Source organism: Danio rerio, chromosome 4, assembly GCF_049306965.1.
Source record: "Danio rerio strain Tuebingen ecotype United States chromosome 4, GRCz12tu, whole genome shotgun sequence".
NCBI classification, from domain to species: Eukaryota; Metazoa; Chordata; class Actinopteri; order Cypriniformes; family Danionidae; genus Danio; species Danio rerio.
Window position 1 is genome coordinate 37,524,167 of NC_133179.1, and position 19,493 is coordinate 37,543,659.

The 19,493-nt window shown below is 34.5% G+C and overlaps 2 protein-coding genes across 11 annotated transcripts in view; both read right to left on the bottom strand.

Moving 5' to 3' along the window:
• Positions 1-19,493, bottom strand: part of LOC137491248 (uncharacterized) — a 697,259-nt gene that overhangs the window by 6,253 nt on the left and 671,513 nt on the right. For 2 of the 3 annotated variants that reach the window (XM_068220405.2, XM_073947912.1), the window contains exons 1-2: positions 4,707-4,736; positions 3,995-4,144 (exon numbers count right to left, since the gene is read on the bottom strand). In XM_068220405.2, coding sequence (XP_068076506.2) covers positions 3,995-4,079 — 85 coding nt within the window. In that variant the 5' untranslated portion in view covers positions 4,080-4,144; positions 4,707-4,736. Of the gene's footprint in view, positions 1-3,994; positions 4,145-4,706; positions 4,737-19,493 lie in introns of those variants that run through there. The other variant, XM_073947911.1, reaches the window with a different exon arrangement.
• LOC137491105 (uncharacterized) lies at positions 7,949-19,330 on the bottom strand. 8 transcript variants are annotated; one of them, XM_073947718.1, is made up of 5 exons: positions 19,181-19,330; positions 17,830-17,927; positions 16,589-16,719; positions 11,296-11,333; positions 7,949-11,203 (listed from the first exon to the last, which is right to left on the bottom strand). In XM_073947718.1, exon 5 carries the CDS (start codon positions 11,196-11,198, stop codon positions 10,140-10,142), a length of 1,059 nt encoding a protein of 352 aa, XP_073803819.1. In that variant the 5' UTR covers positions 11,199-11,203; positions 11,296-11,333; positions 16,589-16,719; positions 17,830-17,927; positions 19,181-19,330; the 3' UTR covers positions 7,949-10,139. The 8 variants fall into 8 exon arrangements, with proteins under 8 accessions (XP_073803819.1, XP_073803821.1, XP_073803820.1 ...); XM_073947720.1 differs by having other exon boundaries at positions 11,296-11,336; XM_073947719.1 differs by lacking the exon at positions 17,830-17,927.

The window sequence follows — 19,493 nt, forward strand, 5'->3', positions numbered from 1 at the left end:
TTTTAAAAAGACTATTTTATGCATTAAATAACGAAATAGATTAATTTACTAATTTCCTTTATTTCCGATTACCATGCACTTTATTCAGTTTTACAGTTTTTTTTTTTTATATATATATAATTATTTTTTAGGGGTTTTCATCTTTATTTGGATAGGACAGTGGAGATTTTACAGACAGGAAAGTGTGGTTATCATAGATAGGGACCGGATCAGCAAAGGACCACAAGCCAGGAATCAAACTCGGTCGCCGTGAGCACCTTGGTGCTATGTTTCAACGCACTAACCCCAAGGCTTTTGGCGCAGACAGTTTACAGTTTAAATAAGTGTACAAGCTTTTTTTTTTAATAATCGTTTAACAAATATTTAGCACATTGAAAGTAATTAAATTATCTTGTCTTTTGTTTTAAAAATGTGTGCAAAGGATCAGGAATTGATTGCACGTGCATTGCTCTCATGCCACGTTTTCAAGGATAAATTTGCGTCCGTGTGCTGCTTTGAAAAGAATAAAATTATTAAAAAGCACATTAAAGACTATACACATAAAATAAAACAGTCACAATAGTGTATCTTATGGAAAAAAAAACACCAATTGACGGGGACTGCTTTTGGTTTTTATAGAATCAAGCAGATTTTAAAAAAGTCTAATTTGCAGAAAAGAAATGACAAACATTTTGCAAAAGGACAAACTTAAACATATCGGCACTGTTAAAAGAACATTCTACTTTATATATTCTTTCGACTCCAATACAACAGCTAAAGCCCCAGTCAGATCACATGATTTTTACTGTCATTAAGTCACTACATCAGATCATACAATTTTTTTTTTCTTTTTAAATCTTGACTTGTCGTTGGTAGCAAATGTGCCAGACTATAGGTAGGTTGCTATATATATATATATATATATATATATATATATATATATATATATATATATATACAAACATACATACATACACACACACACACACGTTGCTATATATATATATATATATATATATACACACACATACATACATACACACACACACACACACACACACACACACACACACACACACACACAGACAGTTGAAGTCAGAATTATTAGCCCCCTTTTAATTTTTTTTTCTCTTTTAAATATGACCAAAATGATTTTTAACAGAGCAAGGAAATTTTCACAGTATGTCTGATAATATTTTTTCTTCTGGAGAAAGTCTTATTTGTTTTTGCATGTTACACTTCAATTAGTACAAAATGCAGCAGCCAGAGTTCTGACCAGGTCTAGAAAATATGATCATATAACCCCAATTTTATCCTCCTTACACTGGCTGCCTGTTAAGTTTCGTATTGAATTTAAAATATTACTTCTCACCTATAAAGCTCTAAATAATCTAGCTCCTGTTTATCTAACCAACCTTCTGTCTCGCTACAAACCAACTCGCTCTTTAAGATCTAAAAATTCAGGGCTTCTGGTAGTACCTAGAATAGCAAAATCAAGTAAAGGAGGTCGAGCCTTCTCTTTCATGACTCCTACACTCTGTAATAGCCTTCCTGATAACGTCCGAGGCTCAGACACACTTTCCCAGTTCAAAGCTAGATTAAAGACCTATCTGTTTAGTAAAGCATACACTCAATGCATCACCTAGCGGGTTCCACACAGGCTTCTGCATCTTGCTTATATACACTATGAACAGCAGCTACGCTAATTATTTTCTTTATTCTCTATTTTCACCTGGGGATACTCATCCCGAGGTCCTCAGATTATGCGGAGTCACTGATTGGATTCAAGACCAGCGACGAGATGATCCCAAGGATTCCATATCCGGTACCAGGCCATATCCTGAGCTGCTGCTGCGCTGATGGTCGTGGGGAGTGGAGAACACGAGTCTGATTGAAGCGACGCTCCAGGGACAGACGAGTCTTCGCTGAGGCCATTTTCCAGCCTCAACCATGGCGAAGGAAGCTCTGCACAAGACTTTTGGCCAGCGGAGAAATTAAAATGTTCGTGCCCAACTGAGTCTGGTTCTCTCAAGGTTTTTTTTCTTCACTCCCATCAGGTGAAGTTTTTTTTCCTCTCCGCTGTCGCCACTGGCTCGCATGGTTCAGGATTGGTAGAGCTACGCATCTATGAATTGGCTCTTCAGTGTTTGAACTCTCAGTAATGATTAAATCACACTGAACTGAGCTAAACTGAACTGAACTTAAACACTAAAACCTGAACCACACTGTTCCAGTTACTATGACCATTTATGTGAAGCTGCTTTGACACAATCTACATTGTAAAAGCGCTATACAAATAAAGCTGAATTGAATTGAATTTTATTTTGGCTAGAATGAAAGCAATTATTAATTTATTAAACCCATTTTTTTTTTCAATTTTTTTTTCCGACAATCTACAGAACAAACCGTCATTATACAATAACTTGCCTAATTACCCTAACCCGCCTAGTTCACCTTATTAACTTAGTTAAGCCTTTAAATGTCACTTTAAGCTGTGTAGAAGTATCTTGAAAAATATCAAGTAAAATATTATTTACTGTCATCATGGCAAAGATAAAATAAATCAGTTATTAGAAATAAGTTTTTAAAACTATTATGCTTAGAAATGTGCTGAAACAATCTTCCCTCCGTTACACAGAAATTGGGGAAAAAAATAAACAGGGGCGCTAATAATTCAGGGGGGCTAATAATTCTGACTTCAACTGTGAGTGTGTGTGTATGTATGTATATATGTATATATATATATATATATATATATATATATATATATATATATATATATATATATATATTTATATATATTTATATATATATATATATATATATATATATATATATATATATATATATAATCTCATTTTCAATTTGTTTGTTTTTTAAATATTATTTTAATCTCAATAAACAACTTGCAGACAATAAAAATGCATTTTATTTAAAGGCGCCTTTCATGACGCTCAAGGTCACCGTACAGGACAGCTAGAACAATCAGTTCAGGTAAAATCAGAATAAAAATAATAGCAAAAACAAAACAAACTTAGCAAATTTAGCATATTTAATATTGGGGCTTCCACGATTTTTGACATATTTTAAACCAGGGTTTCTGCAGGTTTCACCAAGTTAGATTAATTAAACCTTTATGAGAAATAGAGTTAAAATGACCTTTTTGAATGAAAAGTTGAAAGTTGTATTGAGATGAATTGTTGGTGAGTGTATGGGTTTTGGCGAGATTGAGTAGGAAAACATGAACAAAGAAAAATTAAGACCTTTAAAAAGAAAAGGTTTAAGACCTACAACACAATATTTCAGTAAATTTAAGACTTTTTAAGGCCTGAAATTTGGATTTTGGAATTTACAACGTTTTAAGACCCCATGGAAACCCTGTTTAAACACAATAGCCCTGGTAATTAGTTATTATAATAATGATGTAATTCTAACTCAGATACTATCTGTGAGAACTAGTAACAACTACTAGAAAAAAGTTTAAACCCATAAAGTTGATGAAAAAAAAGGGAATTTTGATCACCGTGACATATTAGTACAAAGTACTAAGCCAACATTATCACTGTAATGGCAGATATCTTCTATGAGAATACTGTAGGTCAAATATCGTCAGCTCAATTAAACTTCTCTAAATGTACTGTTTTTGTTTATTTTATATAGCGCCAGTGCTCAAGGATGCTTTACAAACAGAAGGAGAACTAGAAAAGCAATAACCTTAAGAAGGTAGAGAAAATGGAAGACATAAATAATATGTCATAATATAACATTATTATGTATTATTTATGTAATAAATAATACATAAAAATAATGATAAAAAACATGAGAACAAGTAACAAGAAATAAACTCAATCCTCTTTCAATGAGTGCTAATGTGCATATAAGAGAACTAGGCAGCACACTCAGGGCTGTAAGATGGATTTAATTTACTATTGTTAATATTAATCTGAATGAGGATGAAATGACTGAGTTGGTCTTTGAGAGTGAAAATCAGTAAATATCATTTAAGATATCCAACCTGTTTGTTCCTGCAGATCTTCCTGTTTGACTGTGAATGTTTCTTCAATCTTCACATCTTCACTCTCCTCTTTAATAAACGCCATCTTTATAACAGTGTGGAGATCAGTCGCTTCAGCAGGAGTTTTTCTCTGTGTTTGGACACTTTATCCTGTTTAAAATGAACAAAACAATAAAAATGTCCTGTTTAAATTAAATAAAACAATGAACAGAAACAAAATAACTTCTCTTCAACACTTGCTTCAACAGTTTCTTTATATGAGAGTCATTAACAAACAGAAATCAGATAAGTCTGATCAAGAAACAATATCCACTGATCAGCTGATTAAAACTAGTACTCCATTTCTTATATATAGTGATGTATACTTATAATGGAATGACATTATGCTATTCAATCAATTAAACTTTCATTAAAACACTTATTACACACTTTTACTTTATTCAAGTATCTTCTTAATTGTTTTGTTTGCTTTATTTATCTTATTGTCTGTTTATAGCACTTTTTAGCACAAGACAAATTTCCTCTCCGGAACAAAAGGTTTATCCTATCTTTATTCAAAAAATAGACCTCATTACTGTAAGTTTTAGTAAATAGTACTACTTTGTATAAGGGTTAAAATAATATTGTCAACAGGTACATAATTTAGCACTGAATGAAAACACTGAAACTTTAATCAATCGCTTTATATAAGGGTAAACGCTTTAAAACAAACCTTTCTCCAGTTGAATCACAGCGCGAAAGCGGCGCAGGCTTATGACGTCGCAAGTCACGCCAAAATAAAAGTCTTTTTTTTTTTTTTTTTTACCTTTTTTGCCACTTACTCTTAGTCATGAGTCATGACTTATTATATATAGTTTTTCTCTGCGTTTGGACACTTTATCATGTTAAAAATTAACAAAGCAATAAAAATGTCCTGTTTAAAATGAATAAAACTATGAACAGAAACAAAATAACTTCTCTTCAACAGTTTCTTTATATGAGAGTAATTAACAAAAAGAAATCCGGTAAGTCCGAGCAAGAAACAACAGCCACAAATGAGCTGATTAAAACTAGTACTCCATTTCTTATATATAGTGATGTATACTTAGAATGAAGTGAAATTATGCTATTTAATAAACTAAACCTTCATTAAGACACTTAATACACGCACGTTGTTCAATAGTCCTCTTTACTTTGAGTAAGATAGTATTACGTTGTATAAAGGGTTAAAATAATATTGTCAACAGCAGGTACATCATTTAGTATTGGATGAAAAACCTGAAACTTTAATCAATCGCTTTATATATATGTGTAAAAGTTTTAAAACAAACCTTTCTCCAGTTGAATAACTTTTTTTCTATTAATGCTTAAACTGACAATTCAAGCACATCATAACAAAGTCAGACAGATCTTTAAAAAGAGCAATAATTTACATAGTCATAAGAAAAAATATCCAAAATCACATACAAATACGAATAATACCATTAGACAGAAAGAGAAAAATATTAATAGATTTAGACTAATAATACTAATACTAAAATTACAAAATTAAACAAACAAAATTAAATTAATGAAATTACAATGACACTTAACCAAATAACCGTAAGGAAAGCAAAATTGAGCATCTTCTTTAAATACATCTGCATAATATTTTAGGAATCTTAGATTTTTCTTGTATTATTCTTAATAATATAAAGTGATTTTAGGAGGGAGTTAAATTCTGTTCTAAAATAAACAAAGGATGGGTAATTATTTGTGAATTTCTGTTTGTGAATGAAAAATTTGCCATATAAGATAAAAAAAAAAGTATGATGCGTTTCAGATATTTAGCTTTTGGGTCTTTTAAAGTCTTTTAGATTAAAGCAATTCACAGCATTGGCAGAAGCAGATATGTGAGAATTTAGAAGTGACCAAAAATGCTTGGATATTGGACAATCAAAAAACATGTAGTGGTGCAGGGGTGGCCAACCCTGTACCTGGAGAGCCACCTTCCTGCAGATTTCAGTTGCAACCCATATCTAACACACCTGCCTGTAATTATCACGTGGTGTTCAGGTCTTAGTTTATTGGTTCAGGTGTGTTTGATATGGGTAGCAACTGAAATCTGCAGGAAGGTGGCTTTACAGGAACAGGGTTGGCCACCCCTGTAGTAGTGTTTCCTCTACTTGTTTGCAGAAAGAACAGGAGCTGTCGATGTCCAAAAAACTGTAAATACTAAATTTTACAGGGTAGATTTTATGGAAAATTTTAAAATGCATTTCTTTTGCCTTGTTGGAAAATGCAATATTTCCCAGGTAAAAGCCAGGTTCTATTCCAGTCTATGTCCTTAACCAAAGACCTCCAGTAAAACTTTCCTCTAGACGAAATTTTCCTTTTATATTGGAAAATTTGACGCACAAAGCTATTGTTACGTTTCTTATCTAACAGACTAACACCATCTAAAAGCAAATTTACAGTTAAATGTACCTTGACTTTTAACTAGGTGAACTAAACCTGGTGGTATTGCCTAACAACTTTATTAAATTCATTAGGAGAAGTTGGAAAACAGTGGTAGGTTATAAATGGTTCACAAAAGAATGTTTCCTGCATCATCAAACAAGCAAAGGATCCAATTAATGTTATTTTTAAACCAACTTTGGAAAAATAATGATTTGTTTCTGATTGTAATATCTTGGTTATTCCATAAGAAAAATCGGTGGGGAGAAACATTGTGAACATAACCAAGCTTCCAAGCAAGCAGACATTGCTGGTGGAATTTAGACAAAGCTAAAGATAGCTTGTAGGAAAGATAATTAAATTTAAGAAGAAACAAAAGACTACAGATTTTGTTAAAAAAAGTAGTTGGGGATAAAAAAACAAAAACAAATAGAAGTTGGATTGGTTAGGCATCTCTTTATCCAATTAATTTTAAAAATGTTTATGGTGTCAGAAAAATCTAATAAATTTACACTCCCTCTGCTTTACTATTAGAAAGAACTTCCTTTTTCAATTTATGAGGTTTGTTCTTCCAGATAAATTAAGAAAACAGTATTAATTTATTTGGCCACTTTGTTCTCAACAAATAAAGATAAAGTCGGATATACAAAATGAGAAAGACCCTCTTCCATATAATGACAGGTACCATTGTAGCCAGCAATTAAGAATATTTTTATTTTTGCTGATCCTAGACACAAAAATTCAAGTGCTGTCTCACTAAAAGATTTTTAATAACAAAAAAAACAGGGATTATCAGGGATATCTTCTATATATTCATAATTCAAATTATGAACAGGCATTATCTCACATTTGGAGATAAACAGCTTTAGACCAGAAACACTTGAGATGTCAGAAATTAAATTTAAAGCCTTTCATACGTTTGAGTCATCTTTTAGAAATAAAGTGGTGTCATCTGCCAATTGTGAAATCTTAATCTTCCTCTCAAAAACAGAAATTTCTTACAAATCTTGATTTTGCACAATGCTTAAGGATAGAAACTCTGTAACTAATAAAAATAAAAAGGAAGAGATTGGGCCGTCCTGTCTAATACCACACAAAATATCAAATCCATTAGAAGTTTTAAAATTAACAATCAATGAACTATTGATTCCTTTATAAAACAAAGCCATAGTGTTAACAAAAGTATCCCCAAATCGAAAAAACCTCAATGCTTTAAACAGAAACTGGTGCTCAATCGTATCAAAGGCTTTATAAAAATCAAGAAAAAGAATGAGACCATCTGAATGAATAGAATCAGCATAATCGAGCAAATCCAAAACTAATCTTATGTTATAAGAAACATGGCGGCCTTTTATAAACCCAGACTGAGTTTCAGAAATAATAGAATCAAGATTTGTTTTTAATCTGTTGGCAAAGTCTTTTTTGTTTAGTTTTTTTGCTACTCACATTTGCAGTCATGACATGATACATTTCTCCTTCATTTTCCACTTCATACAACATATCTGCTATCTCTCTCACATACACAGACATTCAGTATTTGAAGTTGATCAAAACTTTTAATCCAAACATTTTAAAACAATTTTGTTTAATTTATATAATCCACTAAGACTAAGTGTTTAAAGCAGAAAACCCCAACATTCTAAAATGTATAACAAATAATCTGATGGGTGTTTGAGCTAAAACTTTACAGACACATTCTGGAGACACAAAAGACTCATCTTAAATCTTGAAAAGGGGTAAAATAGGTGCCCTTTAAGTAAAAAGTACCCATTACTACTTCATGTTTTAGTTCCACTAACTGGGTCATTATCACTAAAAAATGCTTTTGATATCCTACATACAAGATTGAATCAGTCCTATATGGACATAATGTGAAATAACATTCTGATGTTTTGCAGTAATTAATAGAGTTTACATACATATCAAAATCTCTGGATGCCAAATGTAGAAAGAAGCTATAAATACATGTATAGTAAGAAGGCTAGTTTCAAAGAGTAACTAAAATACAATTTTAAAGGATACAAAAGTTTGGATAAAAGCATTTTTAGGAGAACTGGTAAAGTCAACGCAAAGCACTTGATAATAAGTATACTCCCAAAGCAAATTACTTTCTTCAGACTGAATACAGTAAAGAGCATTTGAGGAAATATTATTATTAGATTGAACAAGTTGTGATTTAGTGGAGAGCAGTTATGAGTAGAGACTTCACCAACTTTATTATAAGAGGAATTTATTTAAAACTCATACCATTCTGTCACTTAAATATATTCCAAAAGCTCACGCAAACAGGTAAAGAATTCCGAGATCTATTAGTAATTGAGGGAATGTCTTTGTTTGACATGTACTGAGAAGATTTGTGCAGTCAAATATAAATTAATGTAAAAAAAAAAACTTCGGGGCCGGTCTTGACTAAAGGTATTATACAATCAGGGATTGCACAGAAACAATGTTATATTCCTCTGAAGAGACTGAAGAAGACAAATGAATCTTCTGTCCAGAAATGTTTCCCTCTGTTGTCAAGAGACTGTTTAAGGAACAGGCAGCCAATCAGCTATCACCGAGCGCCTACAGGCAGTCAATCAGCTTTCTCTAAGCCACATACAGGCAGCCAATCAGCTTTCGCTGATCAGCGTTCAGGCAAATATCCCGCCCATGGTGCTCTGTCCGGGGCGGAGAGAGGTTAAAGAATTTAAATATCTAGCAGGTACACATGGAAAAATCATATTGAGAAAGTGGAAAAGAAGTGTAGGAAAACTTTAAATGCAACGAGGGCATTAGCAGGCAAAGAAGGGGGAGCAGAGAGATCATTAATGCTCACAGTGTATCAGGCTTTAATAAGATTGGTACTTAATTTTGGGTGTATGATATATGCGGCAGCATCAAAGACCATTTTAAAAAGACTAGATAGGATCCAATATAGAGCACTTCGAATGTGTATAGGAGCTGTAAAATCAACACAGATTAAAGCTTTGATTGTGGAAACAAATTAATTACCATTATATCTGCGTTGGGAGAAATTGGTGCTGGCGTATTGGTCATCTATTAAAAGCTATGCTGGAGAGAACATTGTAAAAGAATCTTTAATAGATTGTTGGGAGTATACTAATAATAGAGGAAGAGGATTTGGATGGAATATACATAATATAGCAAAAAAAATAAAAATAAAACACCAAGTATTTAATATAGTGGGTAATAAAAGCCCAGTATGGAGTGAAGTCCCCTTATGGATAATACCTGAAGTTGAAATCAATCTTGAGATCCTGGACAAAAGAAATGAATGGGAGGAATCAGGTACTATAAGCCAAATGTGTATAAGCTTATAGCTGGAAAATACACAAATGTATACTGATGGATCTAAAGACCCACATAAGGGGTTACAAGAATAGGAGCCTGTGTTCCTGATTTGGAAGTATTTTCTAAAAAAAGAACAACATCAGAACTGTCAATATATTCTGCTGAACAGGTTACTATCATTGTGGGACTTGTGTGGATAGATAAACTTATCCACTTGTGTGGATAGGTGGAAAATAACTAAGATAAGAAACTTTGGTTATTTATAGTGGTTTAGAAATCATCTGGTTGGTGTGTTAGCTAATGCAGGACCAGCTGTGGACAATCATAGCACATGATCCTCTCAAAAGTAGTTTATAAATAAACCATGTCAATGAACAGCCAAACTACATGAACAAGCTGCCGTTTAGAATATACCAGTGTTTGTGTGGACAAGGCCTCAATGTTGAGGACTCTGCTCTCCATTGTGAAGCTTCATGTGAGTGTTGAGGCTTCTTTTACAATTAAAGCCCTTTCCACACTCACTGCATCTTAAACGCTCTACCAAATGAGTCTTCATGTGGTTCTTAATGGAGTCTTTGTGTGTGAGACTCTTTCCACACTGATCACATGTGAACACTATGGTTCCAGTGTGACCATTCATGTGATTCATGAGGCTAGCTTTGGCTCTGAAGCTCTTTCCACACTGAGCACATGCAAACGGCTTCTCTCCAGTGTGAGTTCTCATGTGGTTATTGAATGTGCTTTTATATGGGAAACGTTTCCCACAATCAGTGCATCTGTAAGGTTTCTCTCCAGTGTGAGTTCTCTTATGGTTATCGAGTGTGTTTTTATGCGTGAAGCTTTTACCACATTCTGTGCATGTGTATGGTTTCTCTCCAGTGTGAATTCTCCTGTGGTTATTGAATGTGCTTTTATGTGTGAAACTTTTACCACACTCTGTGCATCTGTAAGGTTTCTCTCCTGTGTGAATTCTCCTGTGGCTATTGAATGTGGTTTTATATGGGAAACTTTGACCACATTCTGTGCATGTGTAAGGTTTCTCTCCAGCATGAATCCTCATGTGGATGTTAAGGTTGTGTTTTTTAGCAAAACCTTTCCCACACTGTGTGCAAGTAAAAATTCTTCCTTCATTGTGAGTTCTCATGTGAACTTCAAGGTTGATATTTTGCGTAAAACTCTTTCCACACTGTTGGCATATGTACGGCCTCTCTCCAATGTGAATTCTCATGTGGGCTTTAAAGCCATGAATTTTAGGAAAACTCTTTCCACACTGTTTGCAGGTGTAAAGTTTCTCCCTATTGTGAACATCAAGCTTTGGCTTTTGACTGAAACTCTTTCTACACTGGTTACTGCTGAAATTACACATAGATTTGGATTTCCGAGGTCTTCCGTGTGATGAAGTCTTTTTAGTCAGTGTGGGTTTTTCATCAGTCAATATTTCTTGATGTTTCTCTTCCATTTCATTCCATTGATGAGTTTCTTCTTTCAGCACCATCAGGTCTTTAAAAAAAAAAAAAATGAACTTTTAGAATGAAGCCACAAAGCGACAAGCATGAAATGGATGTTTCACCCACAAATAAAAATGAGCTTACCATTTACTCTGTGTCATGTGGTTTTAAACATTTCCTTTCTTCTGGAACACAAAGAAAGCCAGCGTTTTTTCCATAAGATCTTCTTTTGTGTTTAACAGGACCAAGAAACTCGTAAAGATTTAAAACCACACGAGGGACAATAAATAGTAAGGCTATTTTAATTTCTGCATCAACAATCCCTTTAAAGGATTCCTATTATAAAACCTTTTTTACAAGATGTAAAATAAGTCTTCCCAGAATGTGTCTGAGGTTACAGCTCAAAATCAGATCATATACCTTACAGAAGATTTAATTTTGGGGGTCAGAGGAAAACCAAGCTCTTTTTGTGCCTGTGGCTTTAAATGTAAATGATCAAATGCACTCGCTCTGGATTACTCATGCTGTGTGTTGTGCATTTTCCACTGGATTTAAACATTTGTAACTTGCTTGGAAGACCCGATTGAGACAATTCCTGCATGTTCATGGCAAGTACGCATAAATTACGCTTATTTTTGTGAGTTTGCATTCTTGTATATAACTAATATAACAAATGTTTCCCAGTACTGGGTTGCCGCTGGACTGTACTGGGTTGTTCATTCCGCTGTGGTGACCCCTAACGAATAAAGGGACTAAGCCGAAGGAAAATTAATGAATGGACATATGCAAATGATTAATGTCAGGTTTGCTGTAAACTGGAGTGATGAGGAGATGGCAAGATGACATACTTTGCAACTTGTTTTCATTCATTTCAAGTGTTTACACTTAATGATCCTCGAGCCTGAGGCTCTCTCCCATTTGCAAGGCGAAAGGGAAGTTTGAGCTCGGGTAGATCTCGAGAACTCGTCTGCTGTAGTAGCTAATAAACAGAAAGTGATTGCTTTTAAGAGATAATTACTTACTAAGAGCATGTCTATGGTGCCGATTTGGATTAGTCAATTAACTTAAGTTGCATGTTTTTGGACAGTGGAAGGAAACCGGGGAACCTGGAAGAAACCCACGTGAGCACCAGGAGAATGTGTAAACTCTGCACAGAAACATCAGCTGGCTTGGTAACGACTAGTAACCTTCTTGCTATGAGGCAACAGTGCTAACCTCTGGGCTTTTGTGCCACCGACCTAGAAAAGGAGGAGTAGGGGTGGAAGGCGGGATTTTTCTAAACGAAGATGGCTGTGATATGGAATTTAGGGTATTTATAGTGGTTTAGGAATCGTCTGATTGGTGAATCCTAAATTAAATAATGCGAGATCAGCCGCATGCAATCATAAACGTGATCCTCTTGAAATAAGTTTATAAACAAGCTTCACTTGTACTTGTCTTTGTTTTCTTGGCTTTGTGCAAGTTCCTGATGCTTAGTTGAAGACCTACGTTATTACATTTTATATACCCGACAAGATGCAGAAATGCCATCTAAAAAGGTTACCTGCTATTTGTCCAATCAGGGACAGTGACAACGGAAATATACAAATAATAATTTTAACCCGGGGATTTGCGAATATGAAACGTCTGGTAATTAACACCCAGGTATAGCATGAGCAGTGTGGATGGTGACTACAGACAACCCAGGATTGTTTAACTGTGGTTAGAATCACCCAGGGTTAACAATTTCAAGTAAGAAAATGCCTAAGAATACTCAGCATCAGCTCTCAGGATAACAGGAGTACATGGACAAACAGTGACATACAAAAATTGTCATTCGTAGCGGTGACCTGGGGTCTGTTCTTCGTACCGCACTTAAATAATCTTAGATAATTTGGCAGATCCTGGATCTTTTAATCTTGATAACTGATCTCTGGCTAATTTGGTTCTGTAAACAAGTTTGTGAATCAGGTTAAAATGTCTGGATGAACTGATCTGAGATGGCTGCATGTGTTGTGAAGGACAGATCTATCGATCCTCGAAATCATGATCAACAAAGTAACGATTGGCTGATGGCACAGCAGCGTAATGACATCATCTGATTAATATTCAATTATCCAAGTGAGCCAAATTACATAAAATTAGCAGTAAATGGTTTGTTAAACATGACACGCAATAACTTTACACATTTGTTGTAAGCTGCAGGCTTTTATGAGTCAAGAGTATTCATCATGTATTTCAATGCATATCAATGTATTTAGGTCTACATTTAGAGAAAATTTTATTAATTATAGTAGCCTATGCCTACTTATTTTTTTTTATCAGCGTAAAGAATAACTCTATAAATTAATTTTGCATGAAAAAAAGCATTTTCATATCGGTAATGGTGTCAATCACCGGCATATTAGTGGTCAAAAAACGTGCATGACTGCATAAATTATTACCCCTTTTTAAAAAAAGTCAAATATTGTGCATGTACACGTTTGTATCTACAAAGATTATATTAAAAAAAATCTATTTGAACTCTTAGGTGGCAGTCTTTCTACTTTAATTTTGGAGAGCAGATTGCATAAGTTTTATTAGTATATATTTTTCTGATCCCAAGTAGGTTTGAGCTACTAGAACTGTTGCCATGACAAGTCTCAGATGAGTTTTAAAGATTGAAACAATCATTGATAACCAAAACCAAAGCCAAAAATAACCAAATCCAGCTAATTGAGTAATCCACGTACGAAGAACGGACCCCAGATCTCATGCTATCATTTTAGAACTTTCAATTCAGTTGCCTTTTGGAGAATTGACCATGAATAATAAATAGCAGAAAACGGCCACACTACTCTACAAACTAGTGTGTTCATGACTATACATACAAAGAAAAATAATAAAATTAGAAAATGACCCTACAACATCAAGCAGCATTAGGCATGGGCCAGTATAAGATTTTGACAGTATGATAACCTTGTCACGGTTTATATCACGATATAAAAAATATCACGGTTTCACTGTATTTTGATTACTGCTCTAAAATATATTCCTTAAAATCTCTGGATAAAAAAACAAACACATTTTTTCCCTTTGAAAACAATATATTTTCTTTTGAGAAACTTTGAAAGTATATTGGAGCAGTAAACATGTCAGGCTGAATAATTCAAATTAATTATTGACTTCTGCTGTCTTCTTTTGTTTCATAAACACAGATTTCTTTACGATTTAAAATGTCATCTTTGGAGATATTTTCTGCTGGAGATACTGTTGTCCTAAAAAACGTATAACAGAACATAAAAATCCTTACATTTACAGTAGGGACCGTACAGCAGAAAATATTGGCAGTTTGCAAACCTTGCAAACGGTTATCATACCATGTCTAAGCAGCATAAAGGCTCCTACACACCAGGACGCTTTTTCATGTGCGTTTATTTTCAGCCTTTTACGAGATGTTTTTCTGCATTAAAACCCAAGCTATTTTTACTAGCATCAAGCAGAAGAGTATGCAAAACCACTCCTTAACGTTAGATGGCGCAACACAACTTTAAGCTTCCGACACCCTCTTGCAACACAAAAGAAGAAGAGAGAAAGTTCACACGATTGTTGTTAAAGTTACTGGTGACTCAAATAAGCATGGATGGTTCAAGTAGCAGCTCCACCTCTAGCGATGAAGAAATGATTATTGTTCACAGAGCAATAAGAAGCTCCACGTTGATATCGCCTCTTGGCACCTTCTTTAATGTGTGCTCGCATTGACAGTTTTGAGCACCTCCATGTGCTGTTTACTGTAACTTCAGCAGCTCCGTGCATTTGAACAAAAGTGCCAACCTGATTAGTGAAGAAGGTTTTAACACGGTGCATCAAAAAATAAAAAAACAAGCATGAGGCATTTCTTTAAAAATTACGGTTTTACGCCTGGCGTTTTGTGCGTAGTGTGCACGATCAAATTGACGCCCTTTAGTCACAAGGCCTTATATGTAGACAAATGCGAGCAAAAAAAGTCTCATGTGCACAGGACTTTACACTATTTTTAGGATCAAAAAATTAATTCTTAAAAAAAAGTCTCTAGCAAAAAGATTCCAATGGCAGCGCCTGCTGGTACGTAAAGAATATGATCAATACTGACAAACTTCACACTCAGATGTTTGCATATCATCAGCATGCTGTACACCATTTCTTAAGCAGCAAAAGACATTTTTAAACTAGTTTGTTGGCCAGTTGTAGTCAGTGCAATGCTAAACGGTATTGTTCCACTATAATTTGTTTGTTTTGCCTCACTTCGTCCCACAGCAACATCATCGAGTTTAGAAAACTGTACAATGTTTTATAATAATTCATTTTTTTGTGTCCATTGTATCCAGCATATTTAAAATGAGGACATCCACGTTTTCTGACAAACTTTAAACCAGGGTTAAATTTTTTACTTATAAAGGGCTAAAAGGCTAAGGAATTTTTCAAATACCCCAGATGGAAAAGAGTTTTATTTGCCCTATATATAATTATATAAAAATGTATATAATTACATTTAATAATAAAATAATAAAAAGAACAAATGTTTTATAAAACTATAAAAAACTAAATATATGCACAACAATCTGTACAGTTCGTTGTCCTCAGCAGTAAATACATGGAGCACGTTTAAACAAATGTTGCTATAAGTAATTAAACCATTATGATAAAGAGTGAAAATGACCTTTCTGAATGAAAAGTTTTATTCAAATGAATTGTTGGTGATTGTATGAGTTTTAACCAGATTGGGTAGCAGAACATGCACAAAGGAAAATGAAGACTTATTTAAAAAGATTTAAGACCTACAACACAATATTTCAGTAAATTTAAGACTTTTAAGGCCTAAAATTTAGATTTGGGAATCTAAGATATTTTAAGACCCCACAGAAATCCTGTTTAAAGGCAATAGCCCTGGCAATTAGTTATTATAATAATTATTTAATTCTAACTCTGATAATATCTGTGAGAACTAGAAACAACTACTAGAAACAAAATTAGACCCATAAAGAAGTTGATGGAAATAAGGGAATTGTGATCAACGAGACATATGCAAATTAAAAGTACTAAGCCAACACTATCACTGTAATAGCAGATATCTTCTATGAGAATACTGTAGATCAAATATCATCAGCTCAGTTAATCTTTTTTAATATTGTTTTTGTTTATTTTATATAGTGCCAGTGCTCAAAGACGCTTTACAAACAGTAGGAGAACAAGAAAAGCAATAACCTTAAAAAGGTAGAGAAAATGGGAGACTAATAATACATAAAATAATGACAAAAGACACGAGAACAAGTAACAAAAGAAACTCATTCCTGTCTTTCAGTGAGTGCTTATGTGCATTTAAGAGAACTAGGCAGCACACTCAGGGCTGCAAGATGGATTTAATTTAGTATTCTTATTATTAAAATATATCTGAATGAGGATCAAATGACTGATTTGGTCTTTGAGAATGAAAACCAACCTGTTTGTTCCTGCAGATCTTCCTGTTTGACTGTGAATGTTTCTTCAATCTTCACATCTTCACTCTCCTCTTTAAAAAACGCCATCTTTATAACAGTGTGGAGATCAGTCGCTTCAGCAAAACACTTTATCCTGTTTAAAATGAACAAAACAATAAAAAATGTCCTGTTTAAAATAAATAAAACACTGAACAGAAACAAAATGACTTCTCTTCAACACTTGCTTCAACAGTTTGTTTATATGAGAGTCATTAACAAAAAGAAATCAGCTAAGACTGAGCAAGAAACAATAGCTACGAATAAGCTGATTAAAACTAGTAACGCAACTCCATTTCTTCTATAAAGTCATGTATACTTCGAAAAGAATGACATTATGCTATTTAATAAATTAAACCTTCACTAAAACACTTATTACACACTTTACTGTTGCTTTATTCAAACTTTAACAAATGATGTTAATTAATTTTTTTTTTTTTTTTTTTTTGTCTGCTTACAGCAACATTGTAGCACTTATTTGCACGAGAAAAGAATTTACTCTCGGGGACAAATAAAGTTTATCCTATCTTATTCAAACAATAGACCTTACTGTGAGTAAAATTGAACTTTGTTGTATAAAGGGTTAAAATAACATTGTCAACAGCAGGTACATCTAGCATTAAATGACCAACCTGAAGTTTTAATCAGTTGGTTTACATCTGCGTAAAGGCTTTAAAGGGTCACGAAACACCAAAACACATTTTTTGAGCTGTTGACAGTCGTATATGTGTCCCACACTGCTAAAAACACTATTAGGACACCTATATTTCACTAAAAAGTGTAAATTGGTTGTTTTTGCGTTATTTTAAGCAAATTCGTACTTCCTGTTTGAAACGAATTTTTGAAGCGGCGTCACGGTCATGACATAATAGCGTGTATTCCAGCGTGCAGACTGGGCGTCTGTGCCAGAGTGAGTCTTATTACGTCTTACAGTTTGTTGCATTAATGCATGAGTAAGGCTTGGGTCAAACCAATCAGCGCACTCTATTGTGCAACTTCATTAATATTCATTACTATCACCGTGTTTTCAGGACAGAGACGCCACGTTGTGTTGGCAAAACAAGCGTGAAGTGTTGCTTTTATAGTTTGCTGCAGTTAAGTTTCGTTTTCATTTTCTCTCTGTGAGAGCTCAGAGTCACGTGTGGATTACAGTGTACGCGACGCGCGACAACAATAACTTACGTGTCTAAGGAGGATTATTGTTTACCTGAGAGCTGTTCTCATCTGCAAACGCTGGGATCTGGAATCGTTTGTAGTCTTCTCTTCATAAAGACGTGGCTCTAGTTGCTGGTGATTGTCCTGTCTCTACAGATTTGGTAAGTGAGCGATCAGTGCTCTTTGTTTATTCAGTTTGTTCGTATCTAACAAACTATTGCACAGAGTGTAAACACGTTAGCACCACAACCAAACTTTAACCTCGTGTAGGGTTTTTACCGCATTTTGTGACCGGAATAACACACGCGGCTTTCTGACGCTACCTGTCGTGTGCATCTAAGTTTACGGGAAATGCAGAGGTTTTTTTTCTCTCATTCGCCGTGCGGTATCAAACATTGCATGAAAAATACACGCTTAGAGCAGTTCCTCGAATCAAATATCTCGTGTGTCGCGAGGGGCATGAATGAATTCCCTGAATGAAAGAGCCAAACTGCAGTTAAAGTCCACCATTTAATAATTTGGCTAATAATTCGACTACAGATGTCCATGTAGGTTAAACACCATCACATTCTCCTGTATGTATGTGTGTGTGTGTGTGTATTTTGACTCTGAAACTCGCGCGTGCCCAAATCGACACTCCCACACCCTCCCACTTTAGTTCCTCCGACACTCCCCCCTAAACAGAGCTGGACACGCCCACTTTTCTGACTTTTTCCAAAGAAGAGGTGTGAAAACACCCTGCTGAAACAAGGGGGTTTCATGGCCCTTTAAAACAAACCTTTCTCCAGTTGAATCATAACGCGAGAGTGGTGCAGTCTTATGACATCACACCACCATGCCACAATAAAAGTCTTTTTTTTGTTTAGCTTTTTTTTCCCCTACTTACTCTTAGTCATGACTTATTGATACATTTCTCCCTCATTTTCTACTTTATCTGCTTTCTGTTTTGTATTTGTAAGACAGTCATTATGTTAATTGAAAAAAAGCATTTACCCCCCACTAGATCTTTGCCTTCAGGTAGGTTGGTAAGAGGTTGCATTTTCTTTAAACGATTGCATTTCTTTATCCATAGCTTTAACTCATTCACTTGTATTCACTGATGTTACCACCTCTTTGTTTGTTTGAATGGGCAAACATCAATCTCTCCAAAATTGCCTGCCAGGTTCCAACCTATATATGTAATAGGTTGAAACTTATTTGGGCTACAGTCCATTTGTCAGGATATTTATAACCAAATAAACAAAAAAAAAAAAAAAACGAAATAGTTGTAAAGAAGCTTTTAGAAATGACCGAAAAACTTAATACAACGTTGAACAATGCATCCACGCATGTACAGACTTTACATTTTTATAATGTTAGCATTCAGATATTATTTGAGTGTAAATTCAGAATGTGCAACTTACCTTTTCAGTCTTCAATGAAGAAGTGGGATGAGAAATGGCCTCAGTAGGCTTTTCTTTGTAGGTTGTTGTTGGTAATAATCCCAATGTAGGAGTCAACAATCGTAGTTTGTCCTCCAAAGTTGTTCTCTTTACTTAGCAAAATAAGCCAATGACGTTTCTGTTAGGAACCCAGAATATATAGATACAACCCTGCTGAGCTACAGGATCTGGAATGTGATTGGATAAGACACAATTGGCCCCCATTAATGCTGCAAAGACGCAAATAAGCAGTGGAGAGCAGTGAAGACTCAAGACACATACAGTGGGGGATGGG